At 42.5% G+C, this 15,175-nt stretch overlaps 3 protein-coding genes across 3 annotated transcripts; 1 reads left to right on the plus strand and 2 right to left on the minus strand.

Annotated features, from left to right (window-relative positions):
* Positions 1–5,226: 5,226 nt before the first annotated feature.
* Positions 5,227–5,755, minus strand: LOC104372089 (histone H2A.J). Its single transcript, XM_086610096.1, has one exon. It carries the CDS (start codon positions 5,734–5,736, stop codon positions 5,347–5,349), a length of 390 nt encoding a protein of 129 aa, XP_086466222.1. The 5' UTR covers positions 5,737–5,755; the 3' UTR covers positions 5,227–5,346.
* A 300-nt stretch (positions 5,756–6,055) lies between these two features.
* LOC104372088 (histone H2B 1/2/3/4/6) lies at positions 6,056–6,474 on the plus strand. Its single transcript, XM_086610097.1, has one exon. It carries the CDS (start codon positions 6,056–6,058, stop codon positions 6,434–6,436), a length of 381 nt encoding a protein of 126 aa, XP_086466223.1. The 3' UTR covers positions 6,437–6,474.
* Positions 6,475–7,793: 1,319 nt separating this feature from the next.
* Positions 7,794–8,543, minus strand: LOC104372091 (histone H1.01-like). Its single transcript, XM_009977683.2, has one exon. It carries the CDS (start codon positions 8,541–8,543, stop codon positions 7,890–7,892), a length of 654 nt encoding a protein of 217 aa, XP_009975985.2. The 3' UTR covers positions 7,794–7,889.
* Between the last annotated feature and the right edge of the window lie 6,632 nt (positions 8,544–15,175).

Raw genomic sequence — 15,175 nt, forward strand, 5'->3', positions numbered from 1 at the left:
GACAGCTGCCATTTTCTCTGCGCAGCCTTGGGGGTCGGGCTCCGAGTGTTTAGCGCTTTCATGTCCGCATGGAGCGACTTGTAGTTCGGTGTAGGAGGAAGCAGGTAGCGAAGCCCTAAGCTACAGGGAAAACAGTCGGCGAGGGGCTCCGGTGGGAAACACTGAGACCTGAGGCCCCTGTGAAGGCAGTCGGGAGCGGCTGCTTGAGAGCGGGTGGCACCGTCCGCCTTTGTCCCCTTCAGCCACCCCCAGGCCCGTAGCGCTGTCCCATGGGCAGCGCTGGCTGCCTGGCACCGGGCTCCCTCCCGGCAGCTGCCGTCCTCTGAAACAGAGAAGTGCTCGCTCCCCTGCAGCTGGAACCAACAGAGAAACAACACATTAAAGGTCTTACTAACAAATGTCTGTATGACATGTCAAAAATGAATGATAGCAAAATAGTTTTTCTTCGAAAGAGCAAGCTTTTTTTTTTTGTTTCACACTTTTACTCATATGTCTTACATACGTGCTGGTTACAGTAGGTTGTATTGTGTTTATAAAGTGGATTAAGAATCACTGAAAGAGTTGTGAGGCTATACTTTTAAATTAAATTTATTAAGATTTTAAATGTTAATTACACCCTCAGAATAGAAGTGATACGGCTACAGTACTTACCAATTGTTTTATTAGTGTTATTTAGTGCACTTTAAACATGCTGAGATTTTTAAAATGGTTGATATAGTTTCAAATTTGTACAATTGTTTATGTAATTTAATTCCTGAACGTAATTTACAGAATTTAGATAACATGTCCAGAATATTTCTTCGAAGTATATTTTCCCCAATTTCAGGGGGAAACGTGATTGAGATATTAATGCACTAAGTTACAGGTGTCCAAAAAAGTACAAGTCTTTGTTACAATTATAATTATGAGTGTGAATTCCGTTTTCATTCAAACTGTTATTTTAAACAAACTACAGTGAAAGAATTGCCACTCAAACATATACAACACGAGCAGGCAAAACTAGCTTTAATTTAGATTATGTTCACGTTTTGACTGAACAGAATGAACTAATACTGTTCTAAACTAACTGGAAGATTTGTCACTAGTGGACCTGTCAGGCTGGTGCCTAACATTACCATTTGGCTCCACAAAATCTGCTTTGTTCTTTGTACCTGAAGATCTATGTCTAGATATGTTTCCTGAGGCAGTTATAAACAACCTTCTGAATACTAAAGGAAACCTAAAGGAATGATACAAAATCTTTTAGTGTATAAACATTTGTTCATAACTCTTCCGAAGTGCAGAGTGAATATCCTAGTATAACTTTTCCCTTTAGCAGTATAAACACTGGAAGACTTGTAAAATCATCTTCCACAGTGTCCTGGCAGAAATGGGTGATGAGGAGACAGAGACTAGTAGTTTACAGATTAATCAGGTGCAAATCTCTTTCCTCAAAGTGTGGAGAACATTTGATATAATTTAATGTCATGCTTTCTAGAAGATTACCTTGCCTATAGATTTCTACAAGTGGCCAGAGACACGTTTTCTGAGTGTTTCTGTTAGTGACAGTCATTTCCTTCATGGACAAGAGGGTTTTCTTAGACAAGAATAATCCAAGCAGAAAGAAAATTTTGCTGCTAATTATAATCCCTAATAAAGTTGCTTTTACTATTGATTAGAGACAATAATTATTATTTGGATCAAAGTTTAGGATCCAATTCCCAGATAATATATACTACATTTTGCTTATGAGTTTGGATACATAGTACTAGGAGTTAAATGAGAAAGGAAACCTTTGAAAAACTCTGCTTCATTTAAAAAAAAAAATCTGTAGCTTTTCAAGTGTGCTTTAATCTAGGACAGTCACTCTAGTTCCTCATTAAACTATAATGAGGAAATTGTATTTGTTCGTTGCAGTAAGGCAACATCTCACCATGACTGCACAAGGTGGTACGTAATTAGTAAAAAAGTCATCACATCAGTGTATTATATCCAACTGCAAAGTTGCTCTTAATTTTCTTGAGAGCTTATATGGCAATTTAAATCCATTTCTGTATCTCCTACAACTGTAATAATAATGTGCAAACTAAAGTCGTGTAAGATCTTTTTAATACACCATGTTATTCCTAACATCACAAAATAAAGGTGAAAAGGGATAGAAAAGCCTTTCATCTTACATTTTAGCTATGCAATTTTAAGACTTTTGATATATAGACTGACATTATTGAGTTATCCCTAAACAGAACTGTCATCTATTACATTTGAGGGAGCTTGCTTGGAGGTTTTTGTGAAGGTGTATTGGAACCCAGTAATACAGCTAAGGCACCACATGATTTCCTCTTTACTACTCTGTTGTTTATGTAAATGAGAAAAAGCTAATTTATTTAAACTTGCTTTGCTACAGTCCTTCCTTCATCCAGTGAAAACTGCTTGAAAGCCACGAGTCTTTAATACCAGTAGATTTGTCAGTACCCTTATCATATAATCTGTGGAATCATACACACAGTTGCAGTTGGGGCCTGACCTTGATGATTTAAGCCTGTGTTATTGATGAAGTTGGAAAACACTGATAAAGAGGATAAAAAGAAAAGGGAGTGTGAGAAGCTAGCGCAGGGAGTGTGAGAAGCTGACATAGGGAGTATGGGAAGATGATATAAGGTGTGTGAGAAAATGATATTTAGTTTAGCAGATGGAAAGTAGTGCTTTTTTAGGCATAATCAGTAGCAGAGCAAAAATAGGTGCATTCACTATTGCTTGTAACAAATCACACCTGGGTAAGGGGTGCGTGGATGCATTGTGACTGGAGTGATGATCTATAAAAGCTGCTTGTAAAATAATAATAAAGGTGTCTCTGGTATCACATCTACGGAGTCCATGCATTCAGCCACTGCAATAATCCATCTGACTTATAGGACATTTACATTTGAGGCCTCATCAGTGTGACAGCAGCACAGGGTTCACAACTGGTACAACCACTAGTGGCTAAGAAAAAAAGAACAGGAAATGCTAAGAAGTGGACCTAAGTATCACAAAGGGTGAAACTACAGTTACTGAGGTGAGGTGAGCAGAGGAGCAAGTGAATTTGGAATGAAGTTCTGAAGAAAATAATGACTATCCGGTCAGATGACAGGAAGAGTTTGGAGAGATGTGCTGGACTGACCTCCATACTCAAAGAACAGCAGGGTCTTCTCCAATGGTATCAACTCTGATTTCCACATGTAGGAGTTCATTCACAGCTAAATCCCACTTCTGGAGACAGATATCCTCACCCCCACCAGCTTTCTCTAGAATTTCAGTGCTTTGATTTAGAGATGCGTTCTTGCAGCCCAGAAAGCCCATCATATCCTGGACTCCATAAAAAGCAGAATAGTCAGCAGGTCGAGAGAGGTGATTCTTTCCTTCTACTCTGTACTTGTGAGACCCCACCTGGAGTACTGCACCCAGCTCTGGAGCCCTCAGCACAAGGAAGACATGGACCTGTTGGAGCAGGTTTAGAGGAGGGCTACAAAAACAGAGGGCTGAAACATCTCTCCCATGATGAAAGGCTGAGAGAGTTGAGGTTGTTCAGTATGGGGAGGAGCAGGCTCTGGGGGACACCTTATGGCGGCCTTTCAATATAGGAAGATGAAGAGAGACTTTTTTCCAAGGCCTGTAGTGACAGGAAAAGGGGCAATGGTTTTGATAAAAAAGAGGGTAGATTTAGATTGGGCATAAGGAAAAAATTTTTGTGACAAGGATGGTAGGACACTGGACCAGGTTGCCCAGAGTAGTTGTGGATGCCCCATCCCTAGAAGTGTTCCAAGTCAGGTTGGATGGAATTTTGAGCACTCTGATTTAGTGGGAGATGTCCCTGCTCATGGCAGGGGCTGGACCAGGTGGTCTTAGACAGTTCCTTCCAACTCAAACAGTTCCATGATTATGATCTTCTGATACACACACATACACGATCTGTTCCGGAAAATAAGTATAGAATACTTTTGCACATTAAAACACAGTTTTTATATCATAACAGCTCCTCGAGATGACAAGTTTAAGTGCCAGGAGATACGCAGCTGCAGCTAATGATGATCAATAAAACCAAATTAAAATGTAATAAAAACATTACAGCTCCAAACGTATCCATTTGCAAACAAAACCCTTAGGCACAGACACAGTCATTATATCATAACAGTCTGGTGCTCCAGACAGCTCTCTTCCTTTATATTTCTCTCCACAAATGATTCCCGATGTCCCACTTTGTCCTACCTAAAAAGCCTCTCTGCTAGAGCTTGGGGGTGCAGAGGAGTAGTATCTTGCTATCTCCTTCTTCCAGGCCCAGAACATTCCTGCTTCTAGCCAGGGAAAGGAGAGGGTAAAGGTGCTGCACAGGTGGGAGCTATGGCCCCAATGCAGTGTGCTGCAGAACACCAGGGACAGCTTCTGGGAAAATCGTAGCAAGAGGAGTCAGCTAGACAGTCTTTCTCATAACTTACATTATGTGAATTTAAGGAGCTTTAACATTGTGCTCCTGGGTGATACTTGTACCGAAAGTGTAGAAGATTAATTAGAATAATATTGCTGGCTGTTAATTGATGTAACAGGAGAAACAGTTAGGTACAGTGAGGGAATTTAAGACTAGCGAGTTTGAAAATCTCACTTTAAACAGGAACACACCAGTGCTGCAAGGAATTTCTTCTGAATGGAAAGATGCTACTTAGTTGCTTTACAGTGCAGGTCTGACTAGTTAAGGATCTAGATCAAAACAAGCCATTTCTCCTAAAGCAATTATAATTTTATTTCTAAATAAAGTTAAGTCATAGGGAAGCTTTACATCATTTAAACAACAAAGGCCTGCAAAGGAAGCCTTTCTTCATTCTTAGAGTTAAAAAGGTTTAGGAAGGTCTTCTATTTGTTATTCTCCTACATAGCTTTTTCCACTCCCCCCCTCAATCTTCTAGCCACCCCCCCATTTCACACTGTAAGTAGCCGGTAAAGTCATGAAAAGTTGAGCAGATTCAACGTTAAAACCAAGTAATTTACTGATCCTGCTCTTAAACAAACACAAAAGAATCAATAAATTACTACAAAAATAATTAGTGTTCTTTCATTGAAAAGGGTGAGGAGTTAGAAAGCAAACGTACCACTCCTCTCAAGGAGGAATCGTAAGTTTAAAGACATTACCACAGAATAGGGCTTTAGCTCGCTAAAAAAAGCAGCGTGTAAGAAACAGTTTGCAAGAAAACACGTTTGCAAAAAAACAAAAAACACACAAAAAAAGAAAATAAAAAAGCAACACAACTCTTTTCTGACTGTGTGGGTGGCTCTGAAAAGAGCCTTTGGGTTATTATGTTATGTTGTGCAAAGTCTGAGCAGCCCCGCTAGATGAGCTTATTTGCTTTTAGCCTTATGGCTCTCAGTCTTCTTGGGCAGCAGCACGGCCTGGATGTTGGGCAGCACCCCGCCCTGCGCGATGGTCACCTTGCCCAGCAGCTTGTTGAGCTCCTCGTCGTTGCGGATGGCGAGCTGCAGGTGGCGGGGGATGATGCGCGTCTTCTTGTTGTCGCGGGCCGCGTTGCCCGCCAGCTCCAGGATCTCGGCCGTCAGGTACTCCAGCACGGCCGCCATATAGACGGGTGCTCCAGCCCCGACACGTTCCGCGTAGTTACCTTTCCGGAGGAGTCGGTGCACGCGGCCCACGGGGAACTGCAGCCCGGCCCGCGACGAGCGCGACTTGGCCTTAGCTCGGACTTTGCCTCCCTGCTTCCCGCGACCTGACATGCTTTAGACACCTGGCAAACAGCAGCCTCCCCTCGCAAAACAAGACCGAAGCAATCATACTGACGCAACGGCTCTTCTCGTTTTATGCCTTCCCCGGGCGGGATTAGCGCTTGGTGATTGGCTGGAAGCAGTCATTGCTCATACAGCCAATGAGAAGACGGATCGTGTAGTGACCAATGAGACACAATGATACACCTCCGTCCAATCGAATTGTACGAGGTAGAGGGCTGGTATTTGCATAACAGTCCTATAAATAGAGACCGCTGCGGCCATTTTAGGTACTGATTTGTTTCTGAAAGAGGAGAGAAGCGCTGTCGAAATGCCTGAGCCGGCCAAGTCCGCCCCCGCGCCCAAGAAGGGTTCTAAGAAAGCCGTCACCAAGACGCAGAAGAAGGGCGACAAGAAGCGCAAGAAGAGCCGCAAGGAGAGCTACTCCATCTACGTGTACAAGGTGCTGAAGCAGGTGCATCCCGACACGGGCATCTCGTCCAAGGCCATGGGCATCATGAACTCCTTCGTCAACGACATCTTCGAGCGCATCGCCGGCGAGGCGTCGCGCCTGGCGCACTACAACAAGCGCTCCACCATCACCTCGCGGGAGATCCAGACGGCCGTGCGGCTGCTGCTGCCCGGCGAGCTGGCCAAGCACGCTGTCTCCGAGGGCACCAAGGCTGTCACCAAGTACACCAGCTCCAAGTAGGGCGTCTCGGATTGTCAGTTTTAACCCAAAGGCTCTTTTAAGAGCCACCCACATATTCCCTGAAAGAGCTTTAGCACAGTAGTATCTCGGTCTTTTAGGTGTAGAAATGCTTGAGAAACGGTAAAAGGAATTAGAAATAAGCTTGTTAAATCATGGTTGCAGAGCTTAGAAAGGATAAAGATCTGTCTGAAATCCTTGAGTACTTTATAGCTTCAAGCAAATTCAAATGTGTTAACTATTACTTTATAAATGTTAGCATTTGAATTCTCACTTTTCCAATAAATGTAAGCAGTATTGTTCACCTTTTTTCAGCGGAGATAAGAGATGTGGTACATTATACTGCATGTTCCATCATAAATAACTTCACATATCTTCTAATAGATACATACACCAAACCTATAAAATGAGGATAGGGGGAAAATTAAAAACCTCATTTACTTTACTTTTTTTTTTTTGCATCGCTGTCCCAGGATACCGTGAGCTTAAAAATTTTCCATTCTGTATGAGAAGACAGGAAGGAGCCTTGTAGACTGGAAGACAAGGACAAGACGACTAGAAGGGAGGATACCTCTAAGGCGGGATAGATATTTTGAGAGGACAAGCTGTCCGGGTACGCGTGGATCCGGGATCACCGGCAAGTGCGGAGCCAGCGCGGGCAGCGCTTCCGCGTCCCGTGCGCAGCGCGGGCTTTTCGAAATTTTCTAATCACCCAATAAGCGCCTGAGTCCTCTCCCATCAGCCAATCGCCGCCGGCCGAGCTCCCGGAGCCACCGGTGCCGTGCCGAGTTCCGCGCCGCTCGGCCTCTGCGCTCCTACCGGGCGCAAAGCCCCTGCCCGCGGCGGCTGAGAGCAGCTGCCCGGCAGAGCTCCGGCTGCACCGCCACCAGGGCGCGGCAGAGGACCAGTGCTCGCTTTACCCGCCTCCCGTCCCGGCAATCTCGGTCTCAAAAAAAGCAGGTCGGTGAAGTCACGCAGAAATTAAGACCTGCCTTAACGCCAGCGCTGCCAAGCAGAAAGGTCATTGCCAAGGAAGCGGAGGAGCCATGCTGACAGTTCCCGGCTGCGGTCATTAAGAGGTGTGGCAATCGCATGCAGGCTGTTAGGAACCGCGCTGGTTAAAGCACCGAAAGAAACCTCCACGCCCCAGAGCGATCCGCGCCCTAAGCAGTCCCTTTAACACGTACACCCCTTTCGGTGCTCAAACAAAAAGTCACCCTGTAGAAAGCGTTTTCGCAGGGAATGTAAACTTTTATTTTTCCAAGTCTTAGCTCAAAAACGGCCGGAAGTTTAGTGTCCCATCCACTCCCCAGAGGAACGTCGCACACATAGTGGAGCGTGATTAGCTCTGCGGCAGGCACGGAGGTCGGTGACAGAGTGTATCAGCCCTTTTGCGGACAATAGTGGGTGGCTCTTAAAAGAGCCGTTGGGTTTTAAATATTTCCACTTCAACAGTTCACTTCTTGGGCGCCGCCTTCTTCGCCTTCGCCGCTTTGGGCTTGGCCGCCTTGGGCTTGGCTGCTTTGGGCTTCACCGCCTTTGCCTTGGCCGGGCTCTTTGCTGCTGCCGCCGCCTTTTTGGGCTTGGCAGCCTTAGTCGCCTTTTTGGGGCTCTTGGCTGCTTTCTTGGCCGCCGTGGCTGCCGGCTTCTTGGCTTTCTTGGGGCTCTTCTTCACCGCCGCTGCTTTCTTGGGCTTCTTAGCAGCGCTGGCAGGTTTCTTAGCCGCCGGCTTCTTGGGCTTGGAAGCAGCTGCCCGCTTCTTGGGGGCTTTTTCCTTCACTTCTCCAGGCTTCTTGCTGAGACGGAAGGACCCAGAGGCGCCGGTGCCCTTGGTCTGCACCAAGGTGCCTTTGCTGACGAGGCTCTTGAGCCCCAGCTTGATGCGGCTGTTGTTCTTCTCCACATCGTAGCCGCCGGCGGCCAGCGCCTTCTTGAGCGCGGCGAGCGAGAGCCCCTTGCGCTCCTTGGAGGCGGACACGGCCTTGGTGATCAGCTCGGTGACGCTGGGGCCCGCGGGCTTGCGGGCTTTGGAGCCGCCCGCCGCTTTTTTCGGCTTCTTGGCGGCGGGAGCCGCGACAGCGGGAGCGGCGGCGGGAGCGGTCTCGGACATCGCTGCAGAGACTTCTTCCTAATCAAAAGAAAGTAATTGGGCTACAGTAACCCCGATGCCTGAATTTATAGCGAAGCGGTGATCTGTGATTGGTGCTTTGCAGAGCCCGCCTAACTGTTAGCCAGGAAGAGCTTTTCGTCCTCCGAGTCTGTGTTTCTTCGGAGTTATAAATTCATATTTTTTGTAAAATGCCTGCAAAGAAATCACTCCAGTTTCTCCAGGGAGTGAAGAGAAGACGGTGGACTTTCATTCGAGGGAAATTCTTGCTGTTGGGAGACCAGATGAGAGAGAAAAGATGTGTTTAACCCCGCGTTGTGAAGCCAGAGAGACCCCGGGAACGGCAAACTTTTGTTTTTCCTTCTAAATTAAAATAAAACTTGTAGATAAAAAGTCTCCCCTGTAATGCAGGCTTATTGTTTAGGGGGTTTTATCCAGATTAGAATAGAAACCGAGGGGGCAGCTTCAGTATTTTTGTCGTAAATTGATTTCAAAGAGAAGGAAGTAACACAATTTCATGGCTGAGCTTTGAATATGGATAAAGATTCGGCTCCCTCAACCATATCTTTAACTATTAAGGATACAGTATTTCTACAGAATTTCATGTTTTGGGATAATAAGAGACTTTCGGAGGAATATATATACTGTTGAAAAGTGTCTGGAACTCGCCAGGGCTCTGCATTTTTTTGTGGTGTTCTGTAAATGAATAGCAAGATTTTGACGTTTTTACAAATAGTTTCTGTTTATAAAATGAAGCTGTCAGTGCCTAGTTAATGCATATAAATTCTGAATAAACTGCTATTTTAACACTTACTCAGTTACAGTGGTGCATATTATTGTTCTTTAAGACTTACAGAAGTCAGAAGCAGACTTGTAGGGTAAAAATGTCAAACAGGTAAAGATACACTAACACATATCAGATGCTACTTAAACATTAATAGAGCCAGCTGAAGCCTCGGTTCTCCCCACATAAATTAAATGATGTGAAATTCTGTCAACAGAATACTTCAGCATCAATATTAACTACAAATATTTGGAAACAGACTCTTTTGTGTGTGTGTTGGTTTATTCCCTCCCCTCCCCCTCCCCCCCCCCCCCCAGTTTTCATTAAACCTGCCGTTCTCTTTAAAGAAAAAGGAAAATACTCATCAGTTTACGTTTTCATGCAAATCCTCAGAATATAGAAATAATTTTCAGACAATCTTCATAAATCAGAATCAGCATTAACTATTATGATCTCAATTATTGTCTCACAAAGTGACAACGTAAATCAATTACATTTTTTTAAGCACTGCCACGAATTGTTTGGGATAATTTTTGATTTAATCAGAAGACAAAAGCCTCGATTGGCTTCTAATTAAAAAGCAGTCAGAATTTTTTCCCTTGGCGGAAGAGAACAAATTAATCTCAAACCTAATATGTTGCCCCATTGTATTTGGTAAAAACTTGTCATGCAAAACGTCAGTGGGCTATTTCAACAGAGGTGCATCTCTTCTTGCACAAATGAATTTGAGATTCTACAAAACTAGTAGTATGTTGCAAAAGGCCTTGACATTTATTTTCATACGTTAAATGTTGAAGATAAAACTGTTTTCTTAACAATAAATAGTTTTAGCTGAAATGAGAAAGGTTAAAATAGTGAAGATAAATGAGATGCATTAGAGTAGCAAAAGCAAAAATTATGAACTGTCACTTTTTCATATTCTCTTTTAGTTCTATTTTTATTTCATTGTTTCTGCATGCAGACCAACTAATAAATACTTTGAAGGAGAGAAGGAGAGGAAGAGAAAAACAGTGAAAGGGAAAAATTAGGCTTTTCAGTACTCCACGATCAAAACCAGACTGAAAGATATACTGAAGTGGGCTGTGAAATCTGCTATGCTTTTCATGAACATGTCATTCCCAGTGTAAGCATCTAGACTAAATCCACAGTCTAGAAAAAAAGCTCATTAAAAGCTCAGGCTGGTAAACAAATGAACACTGGAAGTATGTTTCTGAGAGGTAAAAATGTAGTTGCTTGTGGCAAGATGAGGGCATTGTGCTTATTTTTCAGGTTAGGTGGATGGAGATGGGCATAAAGCAAAATCAATCTGTAAAGTGGTACAAAAGACAGAGGCTGCAAGGGTTATCATCTATCTAGGTCTGTAAAATGTAATACATTTTTTTTTTCAGGAATAAGGACCGAAAGAAGCTTGATGTGCCTTAATGTGTGTAGCTTTGATGATTTAGTGTTAGATCTCTACAAATCTAGTTTATTACACTTGAAACTGGTCAGGAAGCTGGGAGCAACTGGGAGTGGACAAGAGTGCAGCTGTGCCCTCAGAGGTGGATCCTTTTTACCAGTTCCATCCCTCACATCCACACAGTTGGTCAGGTTTCCGTTCAAGCGTGCCCTTTGTAAACCTGTTCTCAGTCAGGAGAGGACAGATTTCTTTCTCTTCCCCCATAAACAGGCTGCAGGTTAGAGATAGAGACAGGAGGTAGAAAGAGAGAGGAGAAGAGTGCTCAGATCTTGCTCCCTAAGTAGCAGAGGTCACTTGAACTCCATCCACAGCACATAGAGATTGCTATCCCTACTCTGTGACAGGTTTTAAAGGAACGAGGTCATCTTTGGTTTTGTAAGGAAAACAGATGAAGAAGGATTTCAAGTAGCAGAATTTAGGTCTTCTACCACTTTTAGTCCTGGATGCATCTGTGTAAATCTGCATGTCTTTTAAACAGTTCACTGCTCCCTGTTTTGAGTTGCACTTTTTAAATTCTTTGCTTTTCCCTAATAACCTGAGACACTGGAAGACGTGGCAGCTGACATCCGGCATTATGTGTCAGCATCCTTTATTGTATCTGTTCCTCAACCATCACACTGGCTCTGTTCAGCACAGAGAATTATTCCTGGCCTACCTCTGAGTAGTGAAAAATGCCCTGGTTTTACCAACCATTCCTGCAAAGGTGATCTTTTTTTTTAAAGAGAGGATCTTTAGAATTTTGAGGTGGTGTGAAAAGGGGAGGCTTTTCTAATGTCACTTTTCCCCTGGTCCCAGCAATGATATTTTCTAGTTAATTGGGTAAAATAAATTTGTCAGAAGCTCTGAGCAATTTTCAGGTTTGCGTTGAAGGAAAGGGCAGTTAAATGCAACACTAGATCAAAACAAAAGTTCTCAGTTTTTAGAGAGATCAATCACTGCCTACTTAGAAATATTCTTGATATTGCCCTGGATGTTTTACAGATAAGAGAAAAAGACAAAGCAAAGCAAGCATCCCACCACATAACTGAGCAAAACAGTGGTAGAGTATGGAACAGTTTTTCAACCTGACAGAGAAATTTTCTTACTACCAAGCAACATTACTTGAAAAAAAAAATTTGAGAGTAAGCTGGTAATAAAAGTTGGTTACAGTTTCCATGTGAGGAGAAAAATGTTTAAATGTGACTCCTTTCAAACTAAATTTCAATCAAACAGCAAAGAGTAAAAGTTCTGGTTTTACTTTCTAAGCACTCTGTCCAAATGCAGGCTTATGACCTCAAACCAATTTCTTATGCATCCTTAAAACGCATGCCCTTTCTTCTCCACAACAGAGCTTTATTTCCATGTATCATCACACAGCACACCTTGTCTTCCTTCCTTGCCTAGCAGTATAGGTGCTAGTGCAGATTGTAGAAGATCCTACAAAATGCCAGTGCATTTTCCAATGCAAGGATCTTCAAAACAAAAGGAGTTCACACATAACAGAAGAAGACTTTCATAAAACTATATAGCAGAGAAAAAGTTTGATTTTTTTTCTTATCAAAACAGAGGCTCCACATGGAGAAGAAACAGATTAGACATCAGACAAATAGAGGCAGATTAGGCATTCAGACTGCGAGAGGAGAACAATTCAGTTAAACTGATGAGCAAAATTTAGCTGAAAGTCTACACTCATCTAAATATGCTTACTGTTGTTAGCATGGTGAATACCCAGAGAAATGATGAACTTTTAATTGAAGCATCCTATCCTCTTGGCAAAGGATGGTTTTGCAGACTTTCAGGTAATCGCTCTTAATATTAATAATAAACACATCATAATAAGATCAAAATACATTAGTCAAGTCTCTGGCATGCTGGAACTATATTGACAATACTGATTCAGCAATTGCAAAGTTTATATGGTAGGAAAGAGTTAAGATGTCAAAGGGCTGTCAGTAGTAAAGAAGCCTGTATTCTTTTAGATATGTACTTCGACTAATTTAATGAAAATGTACTGTCAGATATTTCAGTATTAAGGCAATCATATCTCCCCAGAAAAAGTATCTTGCTTCTAATCTAACACTTAATACAATAAATTCTACCCCCATACTCAAAGAAGTGTCAGCTAGAACAGGGAGAAACGACAACCTTCCTGGGCAGCTTGTTCTAAAAAATTATTTCTAACTTTTAAGTAGGATTTCTTGTGTTTCACTTTGTGCCCATTGCCTCCTGTCCTGGACAGTACTGAGAAGACTGATTCTATCTCCTTTATTCCTCCCATCAGGTATCTGAACGCATGGATAAGACTCCTCTGAGCCTTCTCTTCTTCTGGCTGAACAGTCTCAGCTCTTTCAGCCTCTCCTTGTATGAGAGATTCTCCAGTCCCTTAATCATCTTTGTGGCCCTTCGCTGGTCTCACTCCAATTATGTCCGTATCTCTGTTGCACTGAGGAGCCCAGAACTAGACACAGCACTACAGGTGGGTCTCACCAGTGCTAATTAGAGGGAAATAATAATTTCCCTCAGTACTATTTTGCAAATAATAGTTCTCCAGGTTAACTTATGAAACTTGTGTACAGATTCACCCTGAACAGCACTCCAGCCACTTTTTAAGTTTTGGTAGTTGAATAAAAGTAGGTTTAATAAACATTGTTACCTCTCACACAGTCCTTAGTTTCAAGGCTTGTCAAGACCAGTTTGAGCTACCCTAATTTAGTTCAGTGATATTGTTGTCTGTGACTGTGGGACTTGTTAAGGCTAGTTGGAGTCTCAGCAAAACTACCACTTTGCAAAAAATCCCTACATTCTGGGGTGATCAAAAGATGGGGGAAGGTGACTCTTCTGCCTGCTGTAACTGCTAAATATTTGCTAACCAGCAAAACAGAAGAATTGTCTATTTTAATGAATCAGCCTCAAAACCTCCATGTCTGTCCAGAAAATGACAGCCTAAAGCATCAAAATATTCCTTCCAGCTTCTGAAAGCCTTTGGATCAGAGATCCTCTTGTAACCAAGTTTTACTTCTCTCCGCCTATCTCTGGGACTGAGAACTATCATTTGCAGTAGTAGTATTAAACATAGGAAACCCAGTTACGAGCAGGATTTTGTTCTACTGAGTTATGTAGAGTATACATTTTGTTTTCAGTTGAAGAAAAAGAGGAAACAGGTAAACACAGAAAGACAAATAGTAGGGACCTACATGCGAAAGTGTGGAAATGTAACCTGAACTGTAACTCTCACTGTGTGCCTGGAAAAAAATGAAATGTGATATCTGAACCCGTGTCATGTGCCATCTATTCTCCCAGGTGCACATCACAGTCAAATGACAATTCATTTTTTGTGAGTCATATTGCAAATACTGATTCAGTCACAGATGGAAGTTGAAATTAGGCCATCAATATACAAAACCTATGTTCTGCCCCTTCAGTGGCACTCGGGATGGGCATGTAATTAGATGCCATTTGCTAAGCTATCAAAAGTAGTTCTAGCTCTTCATACTGAGTCAGGATGCTGAAAGATTATCTGTCATAATATGCAGTAGACTCAGCTTCGCATTCAGCCTGTGCAGCCACTCCGTTGCTCTTAAGGTACCTGAAGGATATGGGCAAGAGCTAAGGGCATGATAAGGCATTCTAGGTTACAGATTTATGCACAGCTCAGGTTTACAAACTCTGCACACACTGGGAAAGAAATACTCCATTGATATTGCATTGTACTAATTACCAGCTCAGTCAAATTCAAGGAAGATATGAATAAATCCAAGAATTTGCAGTACTCAAAACAGACATCAGTTTGTAAGGCATAAGAGAAGAAATTAAAATCATGTTTATCTGGCTTGCTCCAAAATTAAATTTAGAAAGAGTCTCATTCGAGGATGCGATGTTTCCCTAGAGCTGGCTGATACACCGTAAATTTTCTCTCTGTGTCATTTTATTTCTTTTTAGAAAAATATTAGAAGTGAAACTACTAGTCAGGGAAACTTGGTCTAGAACAAAAATCCCCACTCCCACCCTGCTCCCAGACAGGGTGGAAAGTTATATTTAAATGTTTATGATTGTCAATTATGACATTAGAACTCTGTGTCAAACAGAGTTCTGAAAGGATCAGTCCTAGGCCTGATACAATTTTTTTTTTATGATCTGAATTATAGTTTACAGGGCATGTACAGGTGCTATGGGTACCAACAAGCAAAGAAATGCTAAAATGATGGATGTACAGTTTATGTATTGAAAAATGCGTGAGAAATTTGAGACACTGCCTTCAAAAATGTGTAAGATACTTCACCTAGAAAGAAATAGATCAGATTTATAAATATCGGACAGTAGCAGTTGACTAGAACCTGAGTAGATCTGAATCTTCAGGTTACAGTTATAAGTTGACAATGAATCAACAACAGTATTCTACTAGTTATTAGGAAA

The sequence above is a fragment of the Tauraco erythrolophus genome, chromosome 4 (assembly GCF_009769465.1).
Source record: "Tauraco erythrolophus isolate bTauEry1 chromosome 4, bTauEry1.pri, whole genome shotgun sequence".
Lineage (NCBI taxonomy): Eukaryota > Metazoa > Chordata > Aves > Musophagiformes > Musophagidae > Tauraco > Tauraco erythrolophus.